The 26,070-nt window shown below is 51.9% G+C and overlaps 2 protein-coding genes, 2 long non-coding RNA genes and 2 other non-coding genes across 6 annotated transcripts; 3 read left to right on the top strand and 3 right to left on the bottom strand.

The window, feature by feature from the left end:
- The first annotated feature begins 55 nt into the window (after positions 1-55).
- CDR2L (cerebellar degeneration related protein 2 like) lies at positions 56-19,381 on the top strand. Its single transcript, XM_040530166.1, has 5 exons — positions 56-583; positions 12,584-12,696; positions 13,912-14,060; positions 15,038-15,202; positions 16,544-19,381. The coding sequence occupies exons 1-5, from the start codon at positions 505-507 to the stop codon at positions 17,427-17,429; spliced, it is 1,392 nt and encodes a 463-aa protein (XP_040386100.1). The 5' UTR covers positions 56-504; the 3' UTR covers positions 17,430-19,381.
- Positions 1,692-12,555, bottom strand: LOC121056824. Its single transcript, XR_005813520.1, has 3 exons — positions 11,665-12,555; positions 10,668-10,921; positions 1,692-6,890 (listed from the first exon to the last, which is right to left on the bottom strand). It is a non-coding gene; the product is annotated as an uncharacterized LOC121056824 (long non-coding RNA).
- Positions 19,382-20,371: 990 nt separating the features above from the next.
- LOC121056825 lies at positions 20,372-22,209 on the bottom strand. Its single transcript, XR_005813521.1, has 2 exons — positions 21,392-22,209; positions 20,372-20,671 (listed from the first exon to the last, which is right to left on the bottom strand). It is a non-coding gene; the product is annotated as an uncharacterized LOC121056825 (long non-coding RNA).
- Positions 22,210-22,212: 3 nt separating this feature from the next.
- MRPL58 (mitochondrial ribosomal protein L58) lies at positions 22,213-24,744 on the top strand. Its single transcript, XM_040530167.1, has 6 exons — positions 22,213-22,416; positions 22,655-22,694; positions 23,182-23,241; positions 23,896-23,978; positions 24,084-24,253; positions 24,516-24,744. Exons 1-6 carry the CDS (start codon positions 22,255-22,257, stop codon positions 24,598-24,600), a joined length of 600 nt encoding a protein of 199 aa, XP_040386101.1. The 5' UTR covers positions 22,213-22,254; the 3' UTR covers positions 24,601-24,744.
- A 529-nt stretch (positions 24,745-25,273) lies between these two features.
- Positions 25,274-25,346, top strand: TRNAR-UCU. The gene has a single exon. It is a non-coding gene; the product is annotated as a tRNA-Arg (tRNA).
- A 518-nt stretch (positions 25,347-25,864) lies between these two features.
- Positions 25,865-25,937, bottom strand: TRNAR-CCU. The gene has a single exon. It is a non-coding gene; the product is annotated as a tRNA-Arg (tRNA).
- Positions 25,938-26,070: the final 133 nt, after the last annotated feature.

The raw sequence follows: 26,070 nt of genomic DNA, 5'->3' as shown, positions 1-26,070 counted from the left end.
GCACCGTGCGGCTGGGCTGGGCGGGAGGAGGAGGAGGAGGAGGAGGAGGAGGCCCGGCCTCGCCTCCCCCTTCCCTGTCGCCGGGTTTCCTTGCAGCATTTCCATGCTAGAGGTCTCCACCGAGCTGCGGAGAGAGGATCTGCCTGGCTGCGCCGGGCCCTCTTCCTTCCTTTGTGCATCCCCCGGCCCCGTGCAAGCCGTGCCCCCCCGGCCCGGCAGCCACGTCCCCGTGTAATCCCCCTCCTCCCGGAGCCTCCCCCGGCCCCGGAGGCTGGAGGAAGCCTCCCCCCGGGGCAGGCAGAGCGGGGACAGCGGCCAGGAGCCGGCTGCCACGTCGTGCCACCCCTTCCCGGCCCGGGCACCGAGGCCGCATCCTTGCCTCCATCCTCCATCCCTGCCTCCAGCCTCCATCGCTGCCTCCGGCCCCGTTCCCCGGTTTTGGAGGCTGCGGCGGGGTCTCCCCGTCCGCGGATGCTGCTCGCCTCCCCGGGCCGCTGGTGCTAAATGCTGAGCGCCGACAGGATGGAGGAGTTTCAGAGCGAGGAAGAGGAGCCCTGGTACGACCAGCAGGACCTGGAGCAGGGTAAGGATGTTGGGGGGGGCACCCGGCCGGCTGCGAGGGATAGCGGGACCGGAGGGCAAAAAAATGGGGTAAATCCTGGGGGAAGGGATGGGGTAGCTTCTCACAAGACTTACGCTTGCTTGGCAAAACCAGCGCCTCGTCCTGCGGCAGCACCTCCATGGAAATCTCAGATCCGCTGCTCCCAGCCGCTGTCCTGGCCAGGGAAAGTTTAAACCAGAGAGAGAGGCAGGGAGCTCAGATCTGTCCTCAGCACCAGGCGGGTGAAATTTTGGTGTTATGGTAAACCGGTACCCCAGAAAACTTGCTGCGGGCGGAATACAACATGGATATAGTTCTGACGTTGCTTTCATCTCCAAGCAGTTGCGGGCAGAGTTAGCAGGCACGCTAGTTAGAAATGGAAAAATCAGAAATAATGTATTGCTAAGCTGAGGATGCTGAAAGTGTTTCCCAAAAGCTCTTGTTGTCCAAGCCTAAGCCCAAAGGGATCTTCAGCTTCCAAGTCACCTTATTACTTCTGGAGATTTCTCCGATCAGCCATAAAAGCAGGGAAAACTGGGAAGGAAAGAAAAATGAATGCCAAGGTTCAAACAGCAAAAATGGGTTCGTTAGAGAAATAAAAGCATTCACTTGTGTAGCTTGTTTTGAAGTAACTGTGCCTACATTTGCACTAGTTCTATGTAACGTTTATCGTAAGGCTGGTCAGTTAGTAGCTATATATATTTGGGGCTTTTTTATTTTAATGCTTATCTTAATATTTTGAGTCAACACACAGCAAGCAAATAACTGAAAAGTCCCATTTCATACCAGCAGCCCAGGAATAAACTGAACTGATTTGCCAATGCGTAGGGAAAAATTTTTGTACCCGAATACAGCCACCCCTCCGACGTGCCGCGCTATAGGTCTGTTACAGTTCCACGTTTGCTTGAGCCAGCTGACTGTCAGTACAGGCATGCAGTCCAGCTGCAGTGCCTCTGCCCACCGTCGCTCCCAGTCCATTATGTCATGATTTAAAGTTTACACAACTTCAGCTGCAGGACAGAGGCCCGGCAGGGAACGATAACCAGCCCCCAGGGATTTTGCAGCTGTTTTTTTTAGCCCCAGTTTGTCAGTTAACAGGAAGTATTAGTTGCTGGATACTGGGCCTTGTTCTGTGGAATACAACGCTGATATTAAAGTGGGGCAGGGGATGGAGATGGAGCTGTCAGCTGGGTAAACAGTGCAGCCTTTGAGTCCTCAGAAATTCACATTTCTGGGTGACGTCTTCCCATGGCTCACAAGGGGACTGGGCAGCAGTCCAGGGGCAGGATGTCAGCTGAGGAACAGCAGAACTACAAATGAATATTGGGAGTGTCAAACAACGCAGGACTGTGTTTTTCAGCCTAACGCTGTCCCTGGTGTCAGGTTCGTGAGTCAGCACTGGCTCCTGACAATAAGAACACCTTCCTGCTGCAGGCCAGGCTCCCTGCTCCATCCTGGCAGTCCAAACACAGCGTAACCAGCTCCAGATGATGGACTGATGCTGGGGATAGACTCCACCTTTGAGCACACCCAGGACTGGAGGCAAAAACAGACCCAAAACAAAGCCCAGCTGCGGGGCTTGCTGGCCCCCGTAAGAATAGGGGCTTGGACTAATTCAGAAGGAGAGATGGAGACGGCTTTAACTGAAATCAGCCAACTGGAAAGGTCCTACAGGGTAATTACGACCATAATTAATTTGCATGATGCACAAAGCATCACGAAGGACAGTGCTAGACTTTGTCCACGTATGCCATAGCAGCACGCGGAGGCCTTTGGGGATGGCACAGCCCTGAAGCTGTCACTTCGGAAACTGGGGGGTGGAAGCACAGTGTGAGACGCCCAGCACAGCCTGATTAGGAGCTGGGCCGGCATTACTAAGAGGATCAGCATGCCGACAGCCAGGGGTTGTGCAGAAACCCGTGCCTGGCAGTAGCCAGAAAGACAGATGACAAAAGCATAAGCCTAGAGACTGGTGCTTGGGAGCAAGGGGTGGGAGAAACGAACAGCAGCCCGAACTAGGGGAGAGAAGAAGGTGCTGCTGTGAACCAGTTGGTTGCTGGGCCTTTATCGTCATCTCACAGCATCATCAAATATTTACTACATTTACATCCAAAACTGTTTGCTAAGCAACGGATGGCTTAACTGGGAGCTCTGTGATGATTATGTTAATTAACCATTTTAGCACCACAGAGAAAAATGTGCCTTCAGCTCCACTCTGAGCACCTGTTACTTTCCTCCCCATCCTCCACACAGCTTTGGCTTGCTGAAATAACTCATTTTATCCAGGAGAACAAATCCCAGTCACTCTTTCTCCCCACTCCCTGAAGTGCCCACAGTGACTGCATCACCTTGGAGGCAGCAAGATCAGCAAGATCCAGGAAATAGTAGTGGCGTCCTCTGAGGTGTTTTAATTACAATGGTTTGAAGAAAGCTCTAAAAACTGAGCTCCCATTGCTTGCTAGCATCAGTGCTTTGGTTCAGCCGCAGCCTCACCTTGCCCAGGCTGGGGAAAGGCCTGGGGGATCTGTGGGATCTGTGCCTCTAAGTACTAAGACAGGTTACGGCTGCAGTGAGCCTTTCTCCAGCCACGGAGAATTGATGTGGCTGTGCTTGCATCATACCCTGTGCACAGGATATATGTGCAGCCAGAACCAGAGAGAACGAAAAAGAGCTAAAATTAGAGAGGCTGAGCTGCGGACAAGTGGGGACACCTTTTCTGTCCACCAGAAGCATTTGTGTTGAAAACGGCCATGTGGCAGCTCAGTCACATCTGGATCCACCCAGAGCAGAGCCCAGCCCCAGCAGCTGGCTGCTGACCTCCTCCAGCCTTGATCTCCCCCACAACAGTCTCCTAAAACGAGTCCTTCCCACAGTCACCCTGCTGCTTTCCCTGCACTTCCAGCTCCTTTCCCTCTGCCAGCATCCAGGTCTATGCTAAAGAGCACAGAGCCCATGAGGAGGGCTCCCAACGCCCCCCTTGCAGCTCCAGGAGCCTGAACACAGCTCAGTGAGTTAACCAGCAGGGCCGGAGGCAGGGCAAGAACCAGCATCACCCCGTCACCACTGTGAGACCAACAGTCCCCTCCTCCTGGGCAGCCACAGAACCTTTTGGGCCAAACCCCCTGCACTGCATGCAAAGGACCTTATGACTGTAACCTCTAAAGGTCTCCAGACTTAAGTATCTTATTTTAATTCCTCCTCCTGACAAACACCTGAGTGCTTGCATGCTAAGAAGGAAAAAGGACACGAGGTGCTGAGCTGGCACCTCCTCTAACTCATCTGTGTGAAGACCCAGGGTCAGCAGCAGGCCAGTGACCAGCCCCTGGCTGGAGCAGTGGGCTCAGCGCTAGCAGCCATACCTGCCTCTTTTCTGCATCGCCCAGCCTACACAGGGCGGCCCATACAGCTGCAATTCACAGCCTGCGTGCCCAAACAGCTCCTTGCACTGGGGAGCATGTAGCACCCCAAAATCCATCCCTCGTGCTGCTGTTATCCCAGCAGCCCAGCTCTGGGGACGAGCCCCGCAGCTTGCCTGCCCTCCAGCAGTCAATTTTGCCTGCAGTAGCTGAGCCACATGCTTATTTAGCACTGCACTGCCCCAGGTAGCTTGTGGAAGTGGAAAGTTTTCAGTGACTAATTGCTGAGCTGCTTGGAAGCGTTCAAAGGAACTAGAAAAATCACAAGGGAATAAGATGGTGCTTATTTTAATCTTTCAGATGAGGAAGGGATGAGCACCTCCAGTTCTAGGGAGAAAGTACATACATACATGCATGTATATGTTTCCTAGAATAAAATGTGTGTATGTCTTAGAATAAAAATTGCTGTTATGTGAAGAAGGCAAGGAAATGAGGCGTAAGGGAGTCCCACACAGTAACTCCCAGGATCTGCCTCCTCATCTCGCACAGAAACTCCTTTCTACGCCTGCTGAACCCCAGGCACATACTTCCAGCTGTGGGAGGGAGCAGAGTTAGAGGAACTGCTGGAAAAGAAGCGAGGAGAGGCAAAGGGGAGCAGGGGGGGATATAATAAAGTTCAGTTTTCTGTATATCGCATCCTAAAACAACCAGCTAAGCAGCGGCGTTTCTCCCTGGCAAGGCTGCACACGAAGGATTTACAGCCCGAGCCCTGAGGGCCCTCCTGCCCACGGCAGCCCTGATCCTGAGGACTCGGAGCCCAAGAACTGAGTGCGGACACCCTGCCCTGGAGGCTGTCCCCCACCACCCATGCATTTTCCATTCTTTTCTTCTCTTCTGTACCAGCCTGTGCTGGCCGGTGCCAGGGCGCTGAGTCAGTACAACAGCCAGGAGCCACGTAGAGGCGGGACAGCACAAGGGTCCCATCCTGCCTCTGCTAAAAGCAGCGCCAGGGCTCAGGCCGAGCACAGCTCATTCTCACACGGCCGGTCTCCTCTGCTAAAAGGCCTTCCCCGAGCAGCACGGGGATATATTCCCACCTCACGTGGCTCTAGAAGACCACTGTGCGCTCACACCAAATGCATCATTAGGGCTTCCAAAGCTACTGCGGACCATGCTCAAAAACAGACGCACAGGCCAAGAAAAATCAGATGTATGGGCCAAGAAAAATGCCTCCAGTACAAAATACCCCAGAGGAACGAGACCAGATGTTACGCAACTGCTGGTCTTTGCACAGCTGGGAATTTAAGCGGTTTTATATTAGTTTTTGTTTTTTTCCTACCATGTGTGTTTGACAAACAGCTGTAAGCCTTCTCTTCAAAAGGTGACGGTTCTTTTGCTGGCTTAAACAGCGTGTTCCTTTGCAGTCCTTTGGGAAGTTGCTCCAGTTTACCCAGTGCGCAGCGCAGCTGCCCTGGTGCTGCTCAGTTACCTTGTCTCCTGCCTGAAGATTTTGGCCATTAGAGCATGGAGTGTCCAGGTCCATGCTGACCTCTCCCCATCGTGCAGCCACAGTGATGGAACTAGGATGTTATGATGCCATCTTCTTGGCCCACAAGGAAGTGCTGAGAAGGGAAGAGGTGGCCAGGAGCTGCTCTGGGCAGGAGGAGGCAGAGCAAGGAGCAGCGCAGCACATCCCCAGAGCACCAGACCTCAAGGCAGAGCTGCTTTGGGATGCTGGATGTGGTGTGGAGCTCCTGGAGGAGGCACCGTCCTACATCTTGTTTGTATCCACTGCAGTCAGGACTAGTGATGGCCATATATAAAACCAACTTGAGAAAACAAACAGGATTTGATCCCCCCTGTTTCCTTGTAACCTCAGGCTGAAATGCTACAGCGCCGTGCTCCTCCTGCCTCACTCCACACGTGGCACTGATCACTTGGCTGCGGCCGGGAGCTCTTCCCACGCAGGCCAGCACCTCCAGCTGGTGCCAACAGCCAGGCACCAAACAGCAGGGCCAGGCACAACCACAGCACCCGGAGTAATGGGGCTTCACAGCATCCGCCGGCAGCGGGTGGGAAGGGAGCAGGATTGGGGCAGCACCACACGAGACCACACACTCCTCCACGGCCAAGCAGAGGGGCTGCTAGGGAAGGGGCCAGCAGGTTTCTGGGGCTGCTGCAAGGGGGTCAGGCTGTTTTCTGCATTTAGCTGTAACCACATCTGTGGAAGAGGGATCGTCCCCGTACCTACGTGCTGCTGGCACACGAGAAGCAGCAGATGGGAGTAACTGGTTGTGGGGGGCTGCAGCAGCTGCGCTGAAATTTGGTCACTCCCCAAGGGACCAAACTGCTCAGGATCCCTGGTCCTGCCACCAGCAAGAGGGCAGCATAGGAGAATATTTGGTGTGAGCACAACCAGGACCAGAGAGGTGACATTGCTGGGGTGGTGACATTCCACTGCTGGAAGCGCCGTTCCCTTCTGCTCCAGCGCGCTGACCTGTCCTTTGCAGGTTGCCTTTGCTCAGGGCTCTTCTCGTGCTCACCCCACACCGTGGGGCAGCAGCAGGTGACATGCTGAGCCTCCCTGGTGCTGATCCTCGCTGTCTGTCCTGGCTCGGTGACAACCTCCTGCCCCCCAGAACCACTGGGGAAGATCCCGCGTGGCAGCAGTCCACATCTGGGTCTTTAGCTTTAAAAGAGTGAAAGCCTCCATTCACGGTTCTCTGCATCCCCACATAATTAATTAGCTAGAGCTTCGCTGCCTGGAGGAAGGGTGCCTGCAGGAAAGCATCGGCTTCCTTTCTCTCTCCTTTCCTTGCTGCTTCTCCCCAACAACTCCACTCGTATGCCTTTATTTAGGATGCTTTCTGATCCAGGTGCACTATCAGAGCCTCCGAGCCACCCATCAGTGAGCTCTTTGAAACCATTTTAGCCTACAAGGCAAACAGAGGCAATGAGGCTGTTTAGATAAGAGACCAGCAGGGAAAGACACAGATGGGGCCCGACCATGGTCTAATAACACACTCTGTGTTATCAGGCTGTAACAACACAGCAAAATGAACGTTGATTGCTGCAGGCACAGGGATGGGACGGCTCTGTAGGGGTTTGTATAGACGCATACAGCTTATAAGCAGAGGCAACCAACCCAGGGCTCAAATATTAACATATTGCCCCGCCCAGAGAGACTTCAGGGCACTGAAGGACAGAGAGCAGAAAGAAAAAGGAGAGCATCAATTAAACCAAAAAAGCCCGCTAGTCACCTGAGAAGAATTAAAAAAAAAAGAGGTGATAGAAATGAAACACTGAGCAGGATTGAAAAGCACAGAGGGCTAAGAGCAAGTGCAGGGTCTGAGAAAGCTGGAGAGCCTCCCCACAGCACAACCCCAACCCCTTTCCCTGCCCAGGAAAGGGAGAGTTGCTCACAGGGAGCAGGTGGGCTCGCTGCCCTCATTCCCTATCAGGGTTTTCCAGTCCTTGCTGGTGGCACTTTTACTCTGGGGACAAGAGCCTTAGGAACAGCATGGAGGGAGCTGCTCTTGTCGCTCTTGCCTCACCCCCCTGCCAACCAGACCTCTCTACCACCACCAGGGATGCTTGCATAGCCAAAGGCAGCCCATGGGTACGTAACAGATTACACAAGAAAAGGGAAAGAAAAGGAAGAACAAAAGCACGCAGACAATCCAGCAAATCTCATTAGGCTAACAGAAACACCCATGTGCCCAGCATCAGCTCACCCTAGCTATAACCAGTTTGAAATGGGGAATGGAAGAGGGAGGACGCGGCTGTGCTTTGCCCTCACCCCTTGCCAGCCCTGCCAGGGCCACCTTTCACCCTCGGTGCACTTCAGAGGCAGTGCTTGCTTTGCAGTACACCCGATTACACCAAAATGGCAGCACAAAAACCACATAGCACATCGAGTGCAAAGCAGATTTTGGTAGAAATGTCTGAGTTGTGTCAGTGTAAAAGGGATGGAGAATCCATCCCTCAGCAATAACAGTGGTGGCTCTCCCTGAAAGCTCTGCGTGGCTATGGGAAACACTTTCAGCTGTGGAATGGGTGCGTAGACACAGATTTTCCACATCCACGTATGTCTGTGTGATGTTTGTGAGATGCTGAGTGAGGACACTTGCTTCCCCTGCACCCCAACATGTTCCACTCTAAAAGCTTATAAGGGCTAAGCACAGATTCGCTCCATCACCTGTCGTGGAGCAGCAGTAAGCAATACACAAAAGCTGATCTTCATCATAATGTACCCAGACAGCGCAATCCCTTGCAACTAAGAAAAATAAATGAGCAGCAAGCGCACCCTACCCTGGGGTAAACCAGCATGGCATCATTTATTTAGATTTTGAAAGGAATAATTGCACCTACCCTTGACTCTAAGTACCCGTGTGTAATGGAGCAGACAACAAATGCAATTAAATTAAACGTCAACAGCATTAAACATCAGTTCTTAACTCTCAACCTACCCCATCCATCAGCTAACAAGCACCCTGAACTTCCTCCAGAGACCTCCACACCAGAGCCCTGCTGGCTGCTCCTCCCCGCTCTTTAGCAGGTGAATTCGCCATTTGCGGAGGTAGAAAGGGCTGCTCCTCCCCTGCAAGCCATTTAGGAAGGAACCTCAACAGATATTGAGCTGAGAAGGACTTCCAAACACAGCCTCCGTACAGCCCTGCACACCGTGAGCCAAAGGACCTGCGACACCCCCTTAAAGCCTGCTTGTCTCTAGGGACTCGGTCACTGTCAGCTCTACCGAGGGACAAAACCCCTGTAACTGCACCAGCCCTTCAGTGCCTGCTGAAAATCCCCAGACTTCAGCATTTCCTGAGGACACAGATCAAACCTGGCCCATCCAAGGCACCGAAAGCCTGGGGGAGGGCTGGGATGTTTAAAGACAAGGAACAAACCGCAGCAGCCTCTGCCCAGGCGCTGACAGCCCAGCACCTCAGGGCAGCAGGCGTGCTTCCTTGCAGCCAAAATACACAAATTGCTCGATGTGGGAGAGAAGGTGGGGGAAAGCCCGAAGTGGCTGCTCCAGATGGTTGCTTCCTCCCAAACACTGTATTTATGAGGACACTGAATAGCTGCCGGGTCACAGTTGTGCCGAGAGCAGCTGAAACACGCCCTGCCCAGCTCCAGGCTCCCCCAGAGCCCCAGTCAAGGCTGGGGAAAAGCATCCTTCAGGGAGCAAAGCCTGCTCTGCCCAAACAGGTGCAGGCCAGCACCAGGAGCACAGAAACAGCTCCAAACCTTCTCCGTGCCTTAGTGCAAGCTGCTGGGGCAGCTGGGACACGTTCAGCTCCACAGCAGCCCCACGCAGGGCACATCTGCCTGCGCCAGCACCGCCACGGGATGCAGCTTTCCTTTCAGCTAAAGGCAACCTGCTGCGGGTTTTTGGATCGGGATTTTTCAGGGGCCTAGTGATGCAAAGCCAGTGTGGTTACAACGGGGCCCCCATCCCTGCAGCTTCCAGGCGGCTGTCTCCTGGGATGGAGGGAGTACCCGAGCGCTGCTTGGATCCAACACCAGCTCCCTTCCCCTTCTCTCTCTACCATTTGGTCTCTCTTCCCTTCCCTCCTCGCTATGGCACCTTTCCCAGGGAAATAGAGCCTCCCTGCCTCTGCTTCACTCCGCAGGCACAGCTCTTTGTTTGGGGACACAGGGGGTCTCCTCGGCTGTGTTAATTAGAGGGGTCACACTGTTAATTAGAGGGGTCATGCCAGGGCTCGCGGCACTACGCACAGCCACAGGACACAGAGCTGGTATCACCCAGGACAGTTTGCATCTGCGGTCTGCATCTCCCAAGCTGGATTTAGGCAGCCCCCCCGTTTGGGATCCCCAAAGGCATTGTTTTGAAGCCGAACATTGGCTGTTTTGTGGGTGGTACCCCCAGCACAGCTGTGCCCCCATGCTTTTTTTCTCCTTCCGCATGGAGAAGGGGGGGGAGAAGGGAGGCATCAGCAAAACTGCTAAATTAGGGCACATCACACAGCACTGGCTGGCCGAGCTGGTGCTGGAGGAGCAAAGAGGAATTACAAAACAAAACGTGAGGAAACCACAGCGCTGTGTAGAGAGAATCCTTAAATTCCCAAACAGCCCACTGATAAATTCATGTCCAGCTTCAGGTTCCTGAGGTCTCTAAGGAGCAGAGCTGTGTGCTACCCAAGCCTGAGGAGAGCTGTGATTAGCACCAAGATCGAGATGAACCTGCTTTAACAAAGACATTAAAGCACCTCCATGCAGCGTCCCCTCCCTCCGCATACTCCCACAGCCTGGGGGAGACCAACAGGTGGGGAAGAGGACCCAGGCATGGCAGGGGGGTGACGAGACAGGATTACAGAGGATGCTTTAGCTGGCAGGCAGGGAGCGTGTGCGTGCTGATGGCTGAGGCAGTTTAAAGACCCTGAAAGAACCAATTCCCCCATGTCCTTTAAGCCTGGAGTCTCCCAGGCCCTTAAGCTCAAAATGGAAAAGAAGAATCAATTTCCTCCTTGGAGCTCGGCCCCGTTCTTTCTTCTTTCTCACTCGTCCCCAAACGCTGCCCATTTCCCCCATTAAATTATTGCTGACAGAGCCCTTTAAATTACAAGGCCAGATCTTGCACTGCCTAATCCACTTAACTCAACCCCAGCTGATTAAATTGGATGCCATATGGTGGGAGAGCACTGGGGTAATCCGCAGGGACGGGGACACACTTGACTCATTACCTGAAGCCCGCTCCTCTGCGTTGGGTCCTCCTTGCTGTGGAGATCAGGCAGGACGAGTGTGATTTGCAATGTGCCCATCTAGCAAGGACACCAGCTCTGGCAAGGTGGCAGTGCCATTAAATGCAGCCCCAAGCAGCTTAAGGGCACAAACTCTCCTCTGTCTCTGCTGGAGTTTGGCTGTGCCCCCAGTCCCCAGCTGGTGCAGCAAACGCTCAGTCCCCCAAGGACACTTTGGAAACCGGAGAAGTTTGGTGCTTGGAAAAAAAAAAAAAAAAAAAAAAAAAAGGAGGTCTGTCCATGGGGACTCGTGCCTATATCCTGATAGCACTCACAGCCCTCAGACCAGGTCACTGCGTGATGAGGATGAAGGTCACATCCTGCAGTAACACCCCGCAGTGCCTATTCCCAGGCTAAAGGGGAGACCCGAGGACACGGAGCAGCTGCTGGCAGGGACCACAGCTGGGGAGCCAGCCCCTGGCATCGCAGGGGCTGCGCAGAAAGAAAAGCAGCTGTCACCCAAATTAATAACGTAACAGTGCTTCCCACAATGTATCATTATCTGTCAGGAGGATCGCATCCCAAGCACTCCCAGCTCTCCTCCCATACAAACAATTGTGCCTGGAAAGTCAGTTAGCCTTGGTTTACGATGAGACATCTGAAATCAGCAATTTTCCCAGGCACAGGATACATCCCAGGGGTCCTGGTTCCCCTTCTTCTTGTCCTTCTGACAAGTTATCACCATTTTCCAATCAACTGCATAGCCAAATTAACTGCAGGAAGAAATCGTAGTGCTCCAGCCCCAGCAGAACCTCCGTAAAACACATCATTAACTGCAGGCTAGAGACGAGTGCTGTGACGCGCTGAGAAAATACCAGGGCAGGACACCCAGGTCCCTTCACACACTGCAGGACTGCCGGTCCTTATTCACCCAAAATTTGTGTGATAACCATAACAGAGATAGAAGAGTAATAACACACACTGATATCTGTTTCCTTACCTTCTCATTTTGAAGACTTAAGGTCAGAATCTCAATCTGCCACCGGACAAGCTAGGCACTCCTCTCTAAAAACACCAGGAAAAATGAAAACCCACACAATCACAGGAGGTCAGGCTTTAAAAAGACAGCCAATTTCTGTGAAAGCAAAGGGACATTATCAGAGCCAGCTGTGCTATCATGGGCCCACAAACTGCATCACCTGAGGAGCTCAAGCTTTGGCTAACACAGGAGTTCTGGGTGGGGGGGAATTCTTTACCCCAGAGACTTCAAACTCCATATTTTCAGCTGGCCATGCTGTCAACGTCTATTTTCCCTGCACTTCTAACACCCAACGGTCTCAGCAGCCTCCCAAAGGTGTTTAGAGCTGGCAGTGAGGGAGCACAAAGCGTGGGCCCTCGCCCCCCGGAGCTGCCCCGAGGAAAGCAGCGGAGCCCCCCGAGGCCGCGGCAGGGAGGAGCTGCCAGCCCGCGGTGTCAGTCTGTTAGCGGGTGATGGATGGGGGCTGACAGGGAAGGCAAGACACTCCCTTCGTTACGGATAATAATATGATTTACAGAGCATCCCCAAGGCCCCACAAGGCTTTACCAACCCTCACTGTCATCCTGATGGATGCTGAGCCCCCCAAGAGATGGGGATGGGGCTGCTGAGCTGCGGCCTCAGCCAGGCCTCGTGGGCCTGATCCTGGCTGGCAGCACGCAGGATAGCACTGAAGGGTGATGCAGCCAGCTGGGCACCAAATCCTCATCGCGTGGAGGAGCTGCGGATGCCCCAGCTCAGCCTTCCCTTGCTCTTGCAGCCCGAACAGATGAAATAGGGCAGATCCTGTACGTCCCATAAGCGTACATCCACATCGAAACCCACTGGTAAGAGCAGCCCAGCATGAAGCAGGCCGCTGTGGCTTTGTCCCTTCTGTTTCCAGACCTGCACTTGGCCGCGGAGCTGGGGAAGACGCTGCTGGAGCGCAACAAAGAGCTGGAGGACTCCCTGCAGCAGATGTACGCCACCAACGAGGAGCAAGTGCAGGAAATCGAGGTAGGGATGGAACCGGGCCAGGACAGGGACAGGAGCGGCTGGGTCACCGCTGTTACCTCGGGGTGACGCCGAAAAGAGGGGATGGGAGCTGAGGTACCTTCCATACGTGCCTGAAATGGGGTGGATTAAGGTCTGCTTGAGCCAATCCCAGCCTCGGAGAGGTAGCCCTATCCCTACTGACTGCTATTTCCCCCCTCTCGCCCCCCTGCCCAGATGTGAGTGACAGATTTTGGCACCAGCACCGATCGCAGCTGGGGCACGCGTGGCCTCTCCCAGCCCGCCCGCCTTCACGCTCCTTTTTCCGTGCTCCACTGCTGCTTTGCCTGGGTTCCAGGCGCTCACAACCGTGTTTGTTCTCAGCCAGCCCCTCAGCACCCTGTAACACAGCGGCCTTTGTCAGAGGCACAAACTGGCTCCTTCTCAAAGAGCTGCAATCATCCCCACTGCTGTTTCAGGCACCCTTTGGGGTCAGCATCAAGCTCAGAGACTTAAACTCGCTGTGCAAGGAGGGGTTTCATCCTCTGCAAGGCTTCCAGGGATCTGTGAATTTAAAAAGTTTGAAAAGTGATGATTTAAAGAGGTGCAGTGCTGGGAGCTCACAGGAGTAGCACGTGGCGGCTGCGAGGGAAAATGAGAAGGGTTTTGGCTGTGCCCCTGCAGCACTGCACCCCGAAATTTGGGGTCTGATCCCAGCTGATGCCCCTCTGCCAGGCTGCGCAGGATGAAACCCTCCAGACTGGCACGGAGGCAGGCAGGGAGGGGTCTGTCACCAAGCAGAAGCCACAGCTCTCCTCATATTTCATGGATTCAGGTTTTTTAGCCTGAATTCCTACAGAAACACAGCCTCCACGATTGATCTGTCAGGCGATGCAGCAACCACCAGGCCCAGTTCAGTCAGCCTTGGCAAAGGCTCACAGTCACAGGGAGATCAACTTTCTTGGGGTATTGGGAATTAAAAAAGCAGCTGAGTAGAGACAGACCGAGGTCAGTGCCCTTCACAGAGGACAGAAGAAGTTCAGATGTATTTTAAATACAAATATTTACAGCGGGCAGGGGGTAGCATGAATACCTCCACTGGAAGAGGCTTCAATCAGGTAGAGGATAAAGCAGCCACAAGACACAATGTCACAGGAAGCTAAGGATATAGGAATTTCTGCACGTTAAACAACTTGGATTTGGGATGTGGAGTGTTTTTTGTCTCGGCTTTTCCTGCAGTACCTGACCAAGCAGCTGGAGATGCTGCGGCAGATGAACGAGCAGCACGCAAAAGTCTACGAGCAGCTGGACCTGACCGCGCGGGACCTGGAGCTGGCGAACCAGAAGCTCGTGCTAGAAAGCAAGACGTCCCAACAGAAGATCCAGTGGTACGGCCTTCCCTGCTCCTCGCCCCAGCGATGCTGTGCCCAGGGGTCCCTCAGCCCACCTTTCCCCTCAGCCCACCGTTCCCCAGCAGCGTGCTCTCGCTATCCAACCAGTCTCTTATCGGCCGTGCTGATGCTGGTTAGCGCGGGTCAGCCACAGCACGGACAGCCCTGGGACCAGGGCTGGCTGGAGGAACGTGCCTGGAGCTGCCAGGAGGGAGGCACGGCAGCCGTTCCTCCTCAGAGGGTGAATCCCCTTGGCTAAGAGGCACATAATGATATCAGGGAGGTCCTGAGCACGCAGCCCAGCAGGCACACTAGGCACAGAGCCAGCACCTAGCGAAGTCCTGGCTCGGTGGTGCTGAAACCCCAGCCTGTCAATAACTCCTCTCATACAGCAGGCCCGTGATCAAGGTCATCCCTGGAAACAACAGGCTAAGCCGCGTCCTTGCGCTGCGGCATCTTTTGCCAACAACTGCGGAGAGGGAGTTTCAGAGCAGAGGGGGAGTGCTGAAGTAGTTTTACAAACTGCATTCACAGCCAGAATAAAGCTAAGTCTGCGCCCAGTGTTTATTGCTACAAGAGATACAAGGGAAACAAGAGGAAGAGTAAACTGCTCGCCTGCCTGCTTGGGCCCTTAAGTGCAGAGATATTCCAGGATAGCGTTCACGTCCCAGAGGCGACTGTTTTAGCCAAGAGATTTGAGGTTAGAGGGTCTCATACCTGTACTATCCCTTGACAATGCTTCAATTCCCCCCCTTTTTAAAAAAAAAAAAAAAATCATCCAAGATAGACCACACAGAGAGCAGCCCCTGCCACCAAAAGCAAGCACTGTCACGCTCCCAGGGCACACACTAGAAATGTGGATTACTCTACACAGCTCAACTTTCTCTACGGGGAAGAAAAAAAAAAAAACACTTTCAAAAGACCTGTGGCCGCAGTGCCCACCTCCTCACCTGTGCTCTCTCCTCTGTCTGCAGCTTGACAGAAACGATCGAGGGGCTGCAGAACCAGGTGGAGGAGCTGCAGAAGCAGGTGGAGGAGATGCGGAGCTTGGAGCAGCTCCGCATCCGGCGGGAGAAGAGGGAGCGGCGCCGAACCATCCACACCTTCCCCTGCCTGAAGGAGCTGTGCTCCAGCCCCAGGTATGGAGGGGCGGGGGGGCTGAGCCATGCCTCCAGTCTTCTCCCCAGCTCCTCTGCCTGTCAGCAGTGGGTTAGCCCCTCTGACGTACCCAAAAACCCACAAATAACCCCACAGGGAGCCAGGCTCTGAATCAGAGCCCCCTGGAGGGGCTGGCGTTCTCCTGGGAGGGCGGCAGGGGGGCTAAGAGGGCTCCTCGCCAGCCAGGATGCTGTGCTCAAGCTGGGACAGCCCAAACCAGCCTCCCCCAGCCCAGCCCAGCCCGCCCAGTCCCACACCATGTAAAGGAGACCCTTTGCTCAAGCTGCCCATGCTGCTTCCCCTCCCCACCAGCACATCCCGTGCTGCATCCCTCCAGCACCTCTACCCCACTGAAAGCAGCAGAGGTGCTGTGGTTTTGCACCATCTGACTCCAGTAACTCCAGCAGCCCCCAGTCCCAGACCACGATACGCTATATGGTGCCAAATGCTGCACAACTTCAGCACTATTGAACACTTGATCCTCCTTAAAACCCAGCCCCTGTGCTAATTCATTGACACTGTGAGGGCACTTCTTGCTCAGCTTTGTCCGTAATAGAGGCTTCTTTAAATAGATAAGCAATCAATAAACTTTTTTTTTCACAGAAAGTAGCCACTGTCAGAGGGTACAAACAAAAGACACTTTTACTGCAGCAGCACCGGGGATGTAATGAGGGCATAACCTAACCCCCAGCAGAATCCACTTAATGTCTCTGTGGTTCTCTCCCCACGATCCCCCAGTGCCACCGTCCCCCAGTGCCTCAGGACGGCGCTGTGCCTTGCCAATCTGCAGTCAGCTCTGAAGGTCACTCTGCCCTTCAGTAACTTGGGAATCTGTTCAATATCCCCGCCACCAGGCATGCCTCGCAGGGGAAGCCATAGAGCTTTCCTTTTTCCAATCTGTTCTAACTAGATAGGATGCCACTGGCGCTTCATTGAGGAGGAAAAAATGATTTCCTGACAGCAATGTGAGGGAAGGGGAAAATGCAAACTATTGCTTCCCAGGCGGGGAGCAATGAAGAGGCAACTCTGTCAGACATCTCTTTCTGCCTCCCCCATTTTGTAAATCTTCTCCCCCTCTCCCTGAAGCACCTCCCAGGCACAGAACAGCAGAGACCGCAGGTCCTCCGGGACAGAGACCAGTCGCTGTGTCCAGCAGAGCCACCACCACACCTTGGGGTTTCCTGGCACATGGGAGGAGACACAGCTCCCTCCATCAGCTCAGCAATTCTGGGCATCAGTGGAATTACTTACATGGCAGTAAGCCACAATCTGAGTCCTTTACGGACTGTCACAATCTCTCAGGGGTCTTTCTTCTCTTTCAGGTATGAAGACGCATTTCAGGTCCACGGTTCTTCAACAGAGTTCAACCAGAAGCCGCTGGAGCGGGAGAATGAGCGTCTCCAAGCCATGGTGGACTCCTTACGGTCCCAGGTCAACCAGGAGAAGCAGCGGAAGGAGAGGGTTGAGCGAGAGTACACCTCTGTTATTCAGGAGTACTCGGACCTTGAGCAGCGGGTGTGCGAGATGGAGAGCTGCAAACTGCGCATCAAGGAGCTGGAAGCAGAGCTCCTCGAGCTACAGCAAATGAAACAAGTCAAGAAGTATCTGCTCAGCAGGGAAGACAACTTGTCCGAGGCCCTCCTTGAGCCACTGAATAACGCACCGGAGGCGGACTACATCGACCTCTCGGAGGAGGAGGGAGGGAAAAGTCACGGGCCGTCCATGACGCCTTCCCCAAACCATCCTGTCCGGAAAAGCTGCAGCGACACAGCCCTCAACGCCATCGTGACCAAGGACGCCGTGAGCCGGCACGAGGGAAACTACACACTGCACGCCAACAACGTGCGCAAACGGGGCATGTCCATCCTGCGGGAGGTGGACGAGCAGTATCACGCCTTGCTGGAGAAGTACGAAGAGCTCCTGAGCAAATGCCGGCAGCACAAGGACAGCGTGCGCCATGCGGGGGTCCAAACGTCTCGCCCCATCTCTCGCGACAGCTCCTTCAGAGACTTCCGGGGAGAAGGATACGAGTTGGAGGAGAGGAAAAGCATGGAGAAGACCATCAGCAAACATGTGGAGGCCGTGGACAAGCGGCTGGAGCAGAGCCAGCCCGAGTACAAGGCTCTTTTTAAGGAGATCTTCTCCCGCATCCAGAAGACAAAAGCAGACATCAATGCCACAAAGGTGAAAAACAAGAGCAGCAAATGAGCCCTGTCCCGCCACAGTTCCCACGTGCTAGCCCACCAGCCGAGTCTTCTCTTTCAGCTCCAGGAAACGCTTCGTGGCCTCACTGCTTTGAAGGTTCGAGAGGCCTCATGTTATATTCTTGTACGGGAAGGGAGTGTCCACAGTATAAAAGCAAGAAAACGCCACAGGGACTCAAGTCGTGTCTTTAAGCTTGGGCTCTGGGCAGCTCGTTGGAAAAAAAAAAATTGTACATTGTAGTTAGAGGATTTCAGAAACTGTATGATGGATCTCTGCATGAGTTGCTGCCGCGGCCAGACATCACAACAGCAACAGAAGCCACACCACAAACCAGAAAACCGTTCACCTCCTCCCCCCTTTTCAGCTTGTTTTACCGTCCGATTATCTGCGAGCAAAAGCCTGGATGTCCTCCAGCCCTCTGCAGCAGCCGCAGCGCGGTGCTTCACAGCAGAACAGAAAAAGCCATCGGAACTTCAGGGGCTGCTCAAGAGCACCAGCCCAAGCGTCCACTTTGGTTTTATGGCTAAGAACCTACGCTTGTACCCAAGAGACCTTCACCTAACCTCTCCCCTTTCCCAAAGGGCAGTATGTTCTTGCTATTCAAGCCATTCTCTTATCAGTCAGGTTTTTCAGCTATTTACAATGCAAGCTCATTGCAACTGGAAAAACTTGAAGAGAAACGTAGAACTGATTGTTCTGTCTTCATCAGCGTTTCTTAGTAATTCAGTCCATATTCTCCAGGCTTCGTAGGCATATGGGATTTCCTCGCTTTAGATCTGCCCCAGTATTTCAGCCCAGGTGAATCACTGTGCCTGGTAGGAACTTGATGACCAGGGCTTTCCCACAAGCTAGACAAGAAGTGCTATTACAGTATCAGAGACATGCTTTCATCTCACAACCTGGGTACCAGCCCTCTGCACTGTGCTATTCAAGAAGACATCATTGCCCCCATCGTAGCAAGCTCCTCCGATACAGTTTGCATGGGCTTGCAAAACTGTCTAGCAGTGACTCATGTGCAAGTAGAAGAAAAAGAGCACTATACTCGTACAGTGTCAGGAGCACTGGCCCTGGCAGTAGCGCTGATCACACATTCCCCCATGCTTTTGCTCTGAGTACCTTCCCAGTCAAGAGGACAGATTTCAGTTTTCTGCTGAAAATAATCTATCTTGGCTGAGATACCGTCTCCAAAGGTCGTCACCTCTCATGTGCCAGTTCACTTTCCAGCACTGAAATCTCCTCGCTTTTGCTTCCACTGACATGCAAACACACAGCCAGAAGGCCACTGCAGACTCAGGAATCACCAGTTTCCATTTTTCATAAACTAGATGTTGACCTTGTATGGTCAGACGTGTTTTAGGCAGAGAAGCAGCATTTCATTACAGCTAAGGCAACACCCTGAGCACTGAGCCACAAGAAATGAGCAGTTCAGTGTAAGCTACCTATTCTGTACCAGTCTGGAGAAACTTTAGGCCAGATTTGGATTTTATTTTCACCAGCTTACAATCCAAAATCATGGGTAAATGGCTGGGATTTTTGCAACATTGACATAAATATATCAGAATTTGGCTTTGGAGGGGGACGACTGTTAAAACATAACTATCCTCCAAGTCTTTGACCTTGGCACTATGTGAGGAGCTACCTTTCTTTTACTCACAACAGAATTAATGCAAAATTATCCCCTCGGCCCTCTGTATTTATTAAACTGAGTACCACTGAGGTAAGTCAGCAGGAGCGCGATGCCCAAACTGCACTCGCTCCAGAGGTCTCCTCTTCCACCCGTCCACCATCAAGCACTCCTCGCTTCCATGCTCTGCATTTCCAGGTGCCCTATGGCCCCCAGCTCGAGAAACGTTAGGAGCCATTAGCACGAGCGTGGCTACCAGCTCTGTAACAGTATGGAGAACCTTCATGCCTTATTTATTTATAATGGAAAGCAGTTGTCTAAAAAAAATAAAACAAACAACAACAGCAACTAAAGCAGCGTCAAGTTGATTTTCTCGGAGTATTCCCCAGTTACTGTGCTGTCACAGTATATGGCATGACAAACACCAACGCCCTCGTACTTCAACATTTGTACTGTGGGATATCTGAAGCAAAGTTGTTTTAAGTCAGCCAGTGTTTACTCTGCAGGCATCTGGCTGTTGCATAGGTGTGGGAAGAGGATTGCCTTCACTTTCCGTTTTAAACAATAGTGTGTGAATCAGCACCGCAGTTAAGTGTACATCAGATTAAATATATTTTCAAATGCTTTATTCTCTTCTCAAATAAAAAGAAACACCAGTATTCTCAGAGCTCAGACTTTCTTTACAGCTCTTTTTACTTTTAAGACCAGCACAAGAGTTATTTCTTTGATTTTCATGTATGATTTGGGTCAAGAAAATGCTTCAGGCTCCTCTGCAGAAAGTGGAGAGAATATGCCGAACTATACTGCTACATTATTTATATAACATACTTTTTATGCACTTGGACTACTAATGTTTGCCACATGATAAAAACACTCTTTTGTTAGCTCGGAAGTCTCTATAAAACTGTACAATTTCTAAGCTTGTAATTCAAATGCTATTTTTGTTTTGGTTCTTTCTTGAAAACCACACATCCAAAAATGACTGATGTAAGTAACACAATATTAGTGCTTAGCTTAACAAAGAAACAGCTGCCATATATCAGCAGTTTGCTCAGCAAAGTGCTGAGGGCATTTTTTTGTCTGCATCCAAAAATATTAGTGGCCATATATATGTCCTGATGACTGTGTGATTCAGAGTCACTTGATTTTTTTTCTTAAGCGAGGCTTTCAGCAATCAAAGGAAGAAAAAATAAGCATCTTCTGCCCTTTTATCCCACCTTCTATCTAAATTTTTCAAACTACTTTGAAAATACCAGTGAAAACTATGTAGCTCCATATGAAGTAAGACAAGTATTAAACAACCACACTGCGTACCACAGAAACTGGTCCAATAGAAAGCAGCAGCTATTTAATAGCACACCTCCATGAATCAGGGCAGAAAGAGAACAATCCAATTAATCCAATTAAAATGGACAAGAAAAAGAACAATATAACAAGAAATGACTAATTTCAGAATTTAGCAAAACCAATTCCCTTATTCAGATCACGCCACTAAGATTAACAAGGATATATAGCTTGTCAAGAATTTGGTTTCCATCTGAAGTTGAAAGATGAAATGTAGACAAGCGCATTTCCATCAGATCTACCTTCGCGTCTTCCTTTAGCTCCAGTTTAAATGACCCTTCAGAAAGCACCCACCATCAGAAACAGGAATGGACCGCTTGAAGCACAAATTCAAGGGTTTTTACAGAGCTTGAATTCTCATGGGGAAGAATGCCCATCTACTGATTCAGCAGTCTTCCCTGTTTTACAGGAACTGAGACTTTCAGGAAGGTCTCTCAAAGTCCCAGCTTGCTCCCACCATGCTAGTTCATGCCCTCACTCACACAGGGAGGGACCAGTCCCTTGCACACATCCCATTTCGGGGATGGCTCGTTTCAGCTCTTGCTCTCCAGAGACCAAACAGGTGAGCTTGCTTTCTAATCCAGCATCTGTACTGAAGCAGTTCATTTCTCCAGCTTCAGTGTCAAAAGCCTGGCTCTCTATGGGTCACATCAAAGTAAGATCTTGTCACGCCAAGCCCTGTCAGGGAAAGCTCTGTTTCCAAACATCCAAGTGGAGATCATTCTGCTTTTTACAAGTCTGTTTGGACACCTGCACCAGCCAACAGAGTAGGAGTGAAGCAAAGCCAGAGAAGTGCCCTTGCAGACAGCTCTTGCTTCAGCTGCGTGACCTTCAAGCTCCTTCCCCAGCCCCTCTGTGCACTGCTCACTGACACCTTTCTTGGCATGAGTTACCAGCACAATGATAATGCTGACATGTTTAACAACAGTTGGTAAAATGAGTCATCCTGCTTTGGATGTTTTACCCATCCCTCTGGCTACAAGTCACAAACATTTACCTGTTCCCTGTTTGAAATTAAGGTCACCAGATGGCGTGAGTTGTCTCTGACAGCTCTGTGTTTTTTTTTTTCCTTAAAGCATTCCATTTTCGGCTGAATTTGGTTGGCAGAAGCTGAGCAGAACCCATTCTCTTCCTACAGGCCTGTAGTGTGAAACCAGAGATGTGATTAAAACAAAGCACAGTGCTGTGACCAGCACCTGTTGGTGCTGGCCAACCCACCACACTGCACTCCTGGGGTCCCAGTTTCCAGATTTTGCACCCCTCGCCCAGCTGGGATCCCCTCACGCCACATGGCCTCTGTCAGCTTTAAACACCCACTTTGACTTCACCCCCAGGTTTAAGCAGGTTGTCAGCTCCTGTCAAAACACCAGCGCTAACAACAGCCCCATCCCTGCTCCCGGCATCTCCCTGACACCAGAAATAGCAGTTCCTGAGTATTGAGCACAAACCCTTCTCATCAACCTGCTGTGACAGCTCCCACAGGAATCAGCCGAAGGCTTCTCACAAGCTCACAACTCCCTTGCAGCCCCTTCCCCTCAGCATCTCTCTTGCAGACATAGAAATAGAAATGTGCACGTTTATAGAAACAGACCTAGAAATAAACCAGCCTTCATTAACATATATATATATGTATTTTTGCCCCTGTATATACAGTATCCTCCTGTGAGGAACTGACAGCAGCCACCCCAAGGTGCCCAGAGCTGCCCCTCGCCCTCACACCCAGCACAAGGCCTGCCTCGCCCCCCAGCCCCCAGCCCTCGCCCCCCAGCCCCAGGGCGGCCCCTCCCCGCCCCGGAACGCAGCTTCGCGGCCGCCGTTTCCGCTGGGACGCCTTTTTGTGGGTGCACCGCGGCGGCCAAGATGGCGGCGCGCACTCTCCGAGCCCTGTGCCGGCCGCGGCTGCTCGTGGCCGGCTCCTCGCGGCGGGCCGCTGCCGGGGCGGAGTTCCGGAGCGCCTACAGCCTGGACAAGCTGTACCCGCCGCGGGGGGGCGGCGGCGGCGACGATACCGGCAGCGTCCCGGCGAGTGGCGGGGGGGGGGCGGGGGAAGGCGGAAGAAGAGCGAGGGGCGGGGCCTCTGAACGGGTGGGGCGTTGGTGGGCGGGGCTTAGCAAGGAGTGGGCGGGGCTTCGTGAAACGGGTGGGGCGCGTTGTGGGCGGGGCCTGAGCCACCTCAGGCAGGGCCCCCCCCCAGAGGCCCCGGGGTGCCCCTGAGGCAGCCCCGTGCCAGCCCCTGACGCCCCCCCGCTGCCTTTTCCAGGAGCAGGAGGCCAAGCCGCCGGCCCTCGACATCCCCATGGGTGAGTGTCGCGGCCCCACACGCCTCAAAGATGGGTGCTGGGGGCGTGAGGGCTCCCTGAGGGCGGTCAGTGCTGGGAGCTGCGGGTGGCTCGGGGGTACGGGGAGCCTGGTGACGTGGGGAGGTGCTCGTGGATGTGGTCTGAGGTGTTTATTGCACGTGAAAGCTGCGATATGGCTCAGAGAGACAGCAGTTGGTTGGTGGGCTCCCGCGTAGACTTTAAGAGCAACAACAAATTACCCATTTTTGCTGTCCTCACGATGGAGAATAGAAACATTCATAAAAGGTAACTTAAACAGACTTCTCCATTTCCAACCCCAGAAAACAGTCCGTGCTCAATGCACCGAGCTAAGCTTGAGGCAAAAGCACCACCAAGTAATAGGCTTCCTTCAGTCCCACACGCGGTGTTTTGGGTCGTCCCTCTTCTCTGCTTCCCACTGCACTGTCGAGTTGGTGTCCCACGTCACATTGCTGTTCTTCTCTTCCAGACCGACTGACTGTATCCTACTGCCGGAGCAGCGGCCCTGGTGGGCAGAACGTTAATAAAGGTACGAAAGGGGTTCTCTGACTTAAGGAAAAGTCCCAGTCTGTATCCAAGCGTGAAACTTGTTTCTCTATATTCGTGGTATAACATTAGGAGCTTGAAATTAAAGAGCATCTTTGTGCTGCCTGATGTTAATTTTTTCATTATCACTCTACATATTAACACAACTTCTAAGTCTTCACATTGCCTGACACCAGTGGTAGCATATTTCGTTCTCCTAGAAGCACTCGTCATGGGGTCATTGCTGCTATACACGTCACAGGAAACATCACTTCTGTCTGATCTGTTTTCATTATACATACAATAAGCCACCTGGATTCTTAAACTTTCCTGTGCAACAAACTGTTGGCTTAATTCAAATAAGGAAGCAAAAAATACTTCTTGTTCTGCAATTGCCATTAAAACAAGGTAAGTAGTGACTGGTAATAGCATTAAATCTTGTAGTATGTAGAAATGCAAATACCATGAAAAAAATCTCCATAAAAGTTATCTTTTAGAATGGTACGTAAAAAAAAGTAGCAAGAAAAACTGTGATCCTTCAGGTAATCCATACTGGAATCATCGTATGTTCAAAGCCAGCAGTGAGCAGACTGAATTACCTCATAAATCTTAGGAAGTCAAGCCGTTATGTTGAAAAAGGTCCTGTTTTTCCTCCCAGTGAATACTAAGGCAGAAGTCAGGTTCCACCTGGCATCAGCAGACTGGATCCCAGAAGCTGTGAGACAAAAAATGGCATCAATGGTAACTACCCTCTCCCTTCCAACCACTTTTTGAATTTCACAATTTCAGCCAAAACATGACAAGTCGAACAGTTTCAGTGATCACATCATGCTTTTCCCTCCTCAGCACAAAAATAAGATAAACCGAGCTGGTGAGCTGATTGTAAACTCTGAAGAGAGTCGCTACCAAATGAGGAATCTGGCAATTTGTTTAGAAAAAATCAGAGTCATGGTCACAGAGGCTACTGAAAAGCCAAAGGTGGTGTCTAAGGAGACTGCACAGGAGCTCATAGCCAGGTATCGTTATTGAGACGGCCTTTATTTGATACAGGTTCAGACTTTTAACGTGACTTGGTAACAGATACTCATTTGGATTTTCTTTTTTAAAAAAAATCACTGGTCCATTGGAACTTAACTGCTTTCTCAGGTAACATCTCAAGAACAGGGATTGTTTTTTCTGCCTGTGGACATCTGAATCTATATTATAGCTGTGCTCGCAGTTGAGTGTTTATTTAAAGGCTTTCTTTGTACACTAAAGAACTTTTTCATTGTGTTTCAGGGTGGAAAGAATGAACCGTGAACGACTAAGACAGAAAAAAATACACTCAAATATAAAACAGAGCAGGAAGGCAGATTTCGACTGAGAACAGTGGAGATGGAAGTCCTTGGCATACCACCATTTTAAGAAATATTGTTGGCAACTGAAGATGATACTAAACTTATGAGCTGGATTGAATAAAACCTGTCAAAAAATGTAAATAAAAATAATAAACATCTTTTGAACCTAATGATACACTGTGATAGTGTCTTTGTGTCCTTCATCCAGTCCTCTGAATCTTTATGAGAGCACCCCCTGCTGCTGAACATGCAGTAGATTTGGGGGAAAGAAAAGAAAGTAAAAACGTTCTAACCACAGATTTAAATAACAAATGAAATGTTTACCATTTCAGGAAATTTTCTCTCATTATTTATGTCTGCTGTTAGGGGGGAAAAAAATAATGTAATTTTGTTGGGTTAACCTATATCCCTGGCAGGAATTGGGCAGGAGGCAATTGCTTTTAGCACTTGAAGATAAACCATCTTCTAAGTACGGGAGTTTTCTGGCCCTTGAAGTGAAACCCCATAAAGCCTCAGACCAAGTCTTACAAGCTTCAAGAGTCACTCGTTAGTGCACCCTGCTTAAACAGAACACAGTAGCGTGGTGTGCCATGGCCTCTTGGCAATGGACAGGATTACACCACCACTGGATTATTTAACTGGGGGAGTATTATGTTCATGAAAGTACTGAAATTATGCTTTTTTACCCTACTTTGCAGGGCCCCAGTGGCCTAATGGATAAGGCACTGGCCTTCTAAGTCAGGGATTGTGGGTTCGAGTCCCACCTGGGGTGAAGAGAGGTAGAGAAATGTTTTAGGCAAGGGAAAAAAAAAAAAAAAGGACAAGTTTCCCTGAGATGGCTGCACCATTCCACCTCCGCGCTGGCTGCACCATTCCACCTCCGCGCCTGCCCTGCCCAGTGATGGAAGCAGAGAGAACAACAAATTCTCCCACAGGGGAAGGGGCAGCTGCCGGTTCCCCCTCTCACAAGTGAAGAGCTCTGCACCCCAGGTCTCTACAAGCCGTGGTTTGGGGGATGACACCTCCAGGTGAACATTTCTGCTGCCTCGGGAGCACCGGAGGCATTTCCATTGTGGAGGGGCAGAACAATCCCAGTCAAAACCTTTCTCCCAGCCCAGACTCTGCATTTTACGGACCAGCAGCCCTGCTTCTTTGCTCCCACCACCCTGAGCCGTGCCCGAGGGAGCCGGGCTGAGAGCAGGGGGACAGAAAAGGAGTCGAGAGCCGTGCGGTAACCGCAGCCTTGCGCCCCCCCGGGGCAGGTTTTGGGGTTCCGGTGGGGAAAAGATGCACCCCAGATGGGACTCGAACCCACAATCCCTGGCTTAGGAGGCCAGTGCCTTATCCATTAGGCCACTGGGGCTGCGTGAAGTCTCTTCCCCGGTGCCCTGAGTTAACTCTCTGCTGGCCGGATGGGAGCACAGCCCCATATGGGGGGGGGGAATCCTGCAAAGCCCCCCCCGAGACCCCCGAGCTGGGGTCGGGCCGCGCGTGTC

Source organism: Cygnus olor, chromosome 18, assembly GCF_009769625.2.
Source record: "Cygnus olor isolate bCygOlo1 chromosome 18, bCygOlo1.pri.v2, whole genome shotgun sequence".
NCBI lineage: Eukaryota > Metazoa > Chordata > Aves > Anseriformes > Anatidae > Cygnus > Cygnus olor.
Note: the sequence above shows the minus strand (reverse complement) of the source record. Positions and strands in the feature narration are given on the sequence as shown.

Excerpts from the sequence above, each read along its gene's own strand:
- CDR2L (XM_040530166.1), top strand. The coding sequence starts at position 505 with ATGCTGAGCGCCGACAGGATGGAGGAGTTTCAGAGCGAGGAAGAGGAG. Across the intron at positions 584-12,583 it reads CCAGCAGGACCTGGAGCAGG|ACCTGCACTTGGCCGCGGAG; the intron begins GTAAGGATGTTG and ends TTCTGTTTCCAG. Across the intron at positions 15,203-16,543 it reads GAGCTGTGCTCCAGCCCCAG|GTATGAAGACGCATTTCAGG; the intron begins GTATGGAGGGGC and ends CTTCTCTTTCAG.
- MRPL58 (XM_040530167.1), top strand. The coding sequence starts at position 22,255 with ATGGCGGCGCGCACTCTCCGAGCCCTGTGCCGGCCGCGGCTGCTCGTG. Across the intron at positions 22,417-22,654 it reads ACGATACCGGCAGCGTCCCG|GAGCAGGAGGCCAAGCCGCC; the intron begins GCGAGTGGCGGG and ends TGCCTTTTCCAG. Across the intron at positions 23,242-23,895 it reads TGGGCAGAACGTTAATAAAG|TGAATACTAAGGCAGAAGTC; the intron begins GTACGAAAGGGG and ends TTTTCCTCCCAG.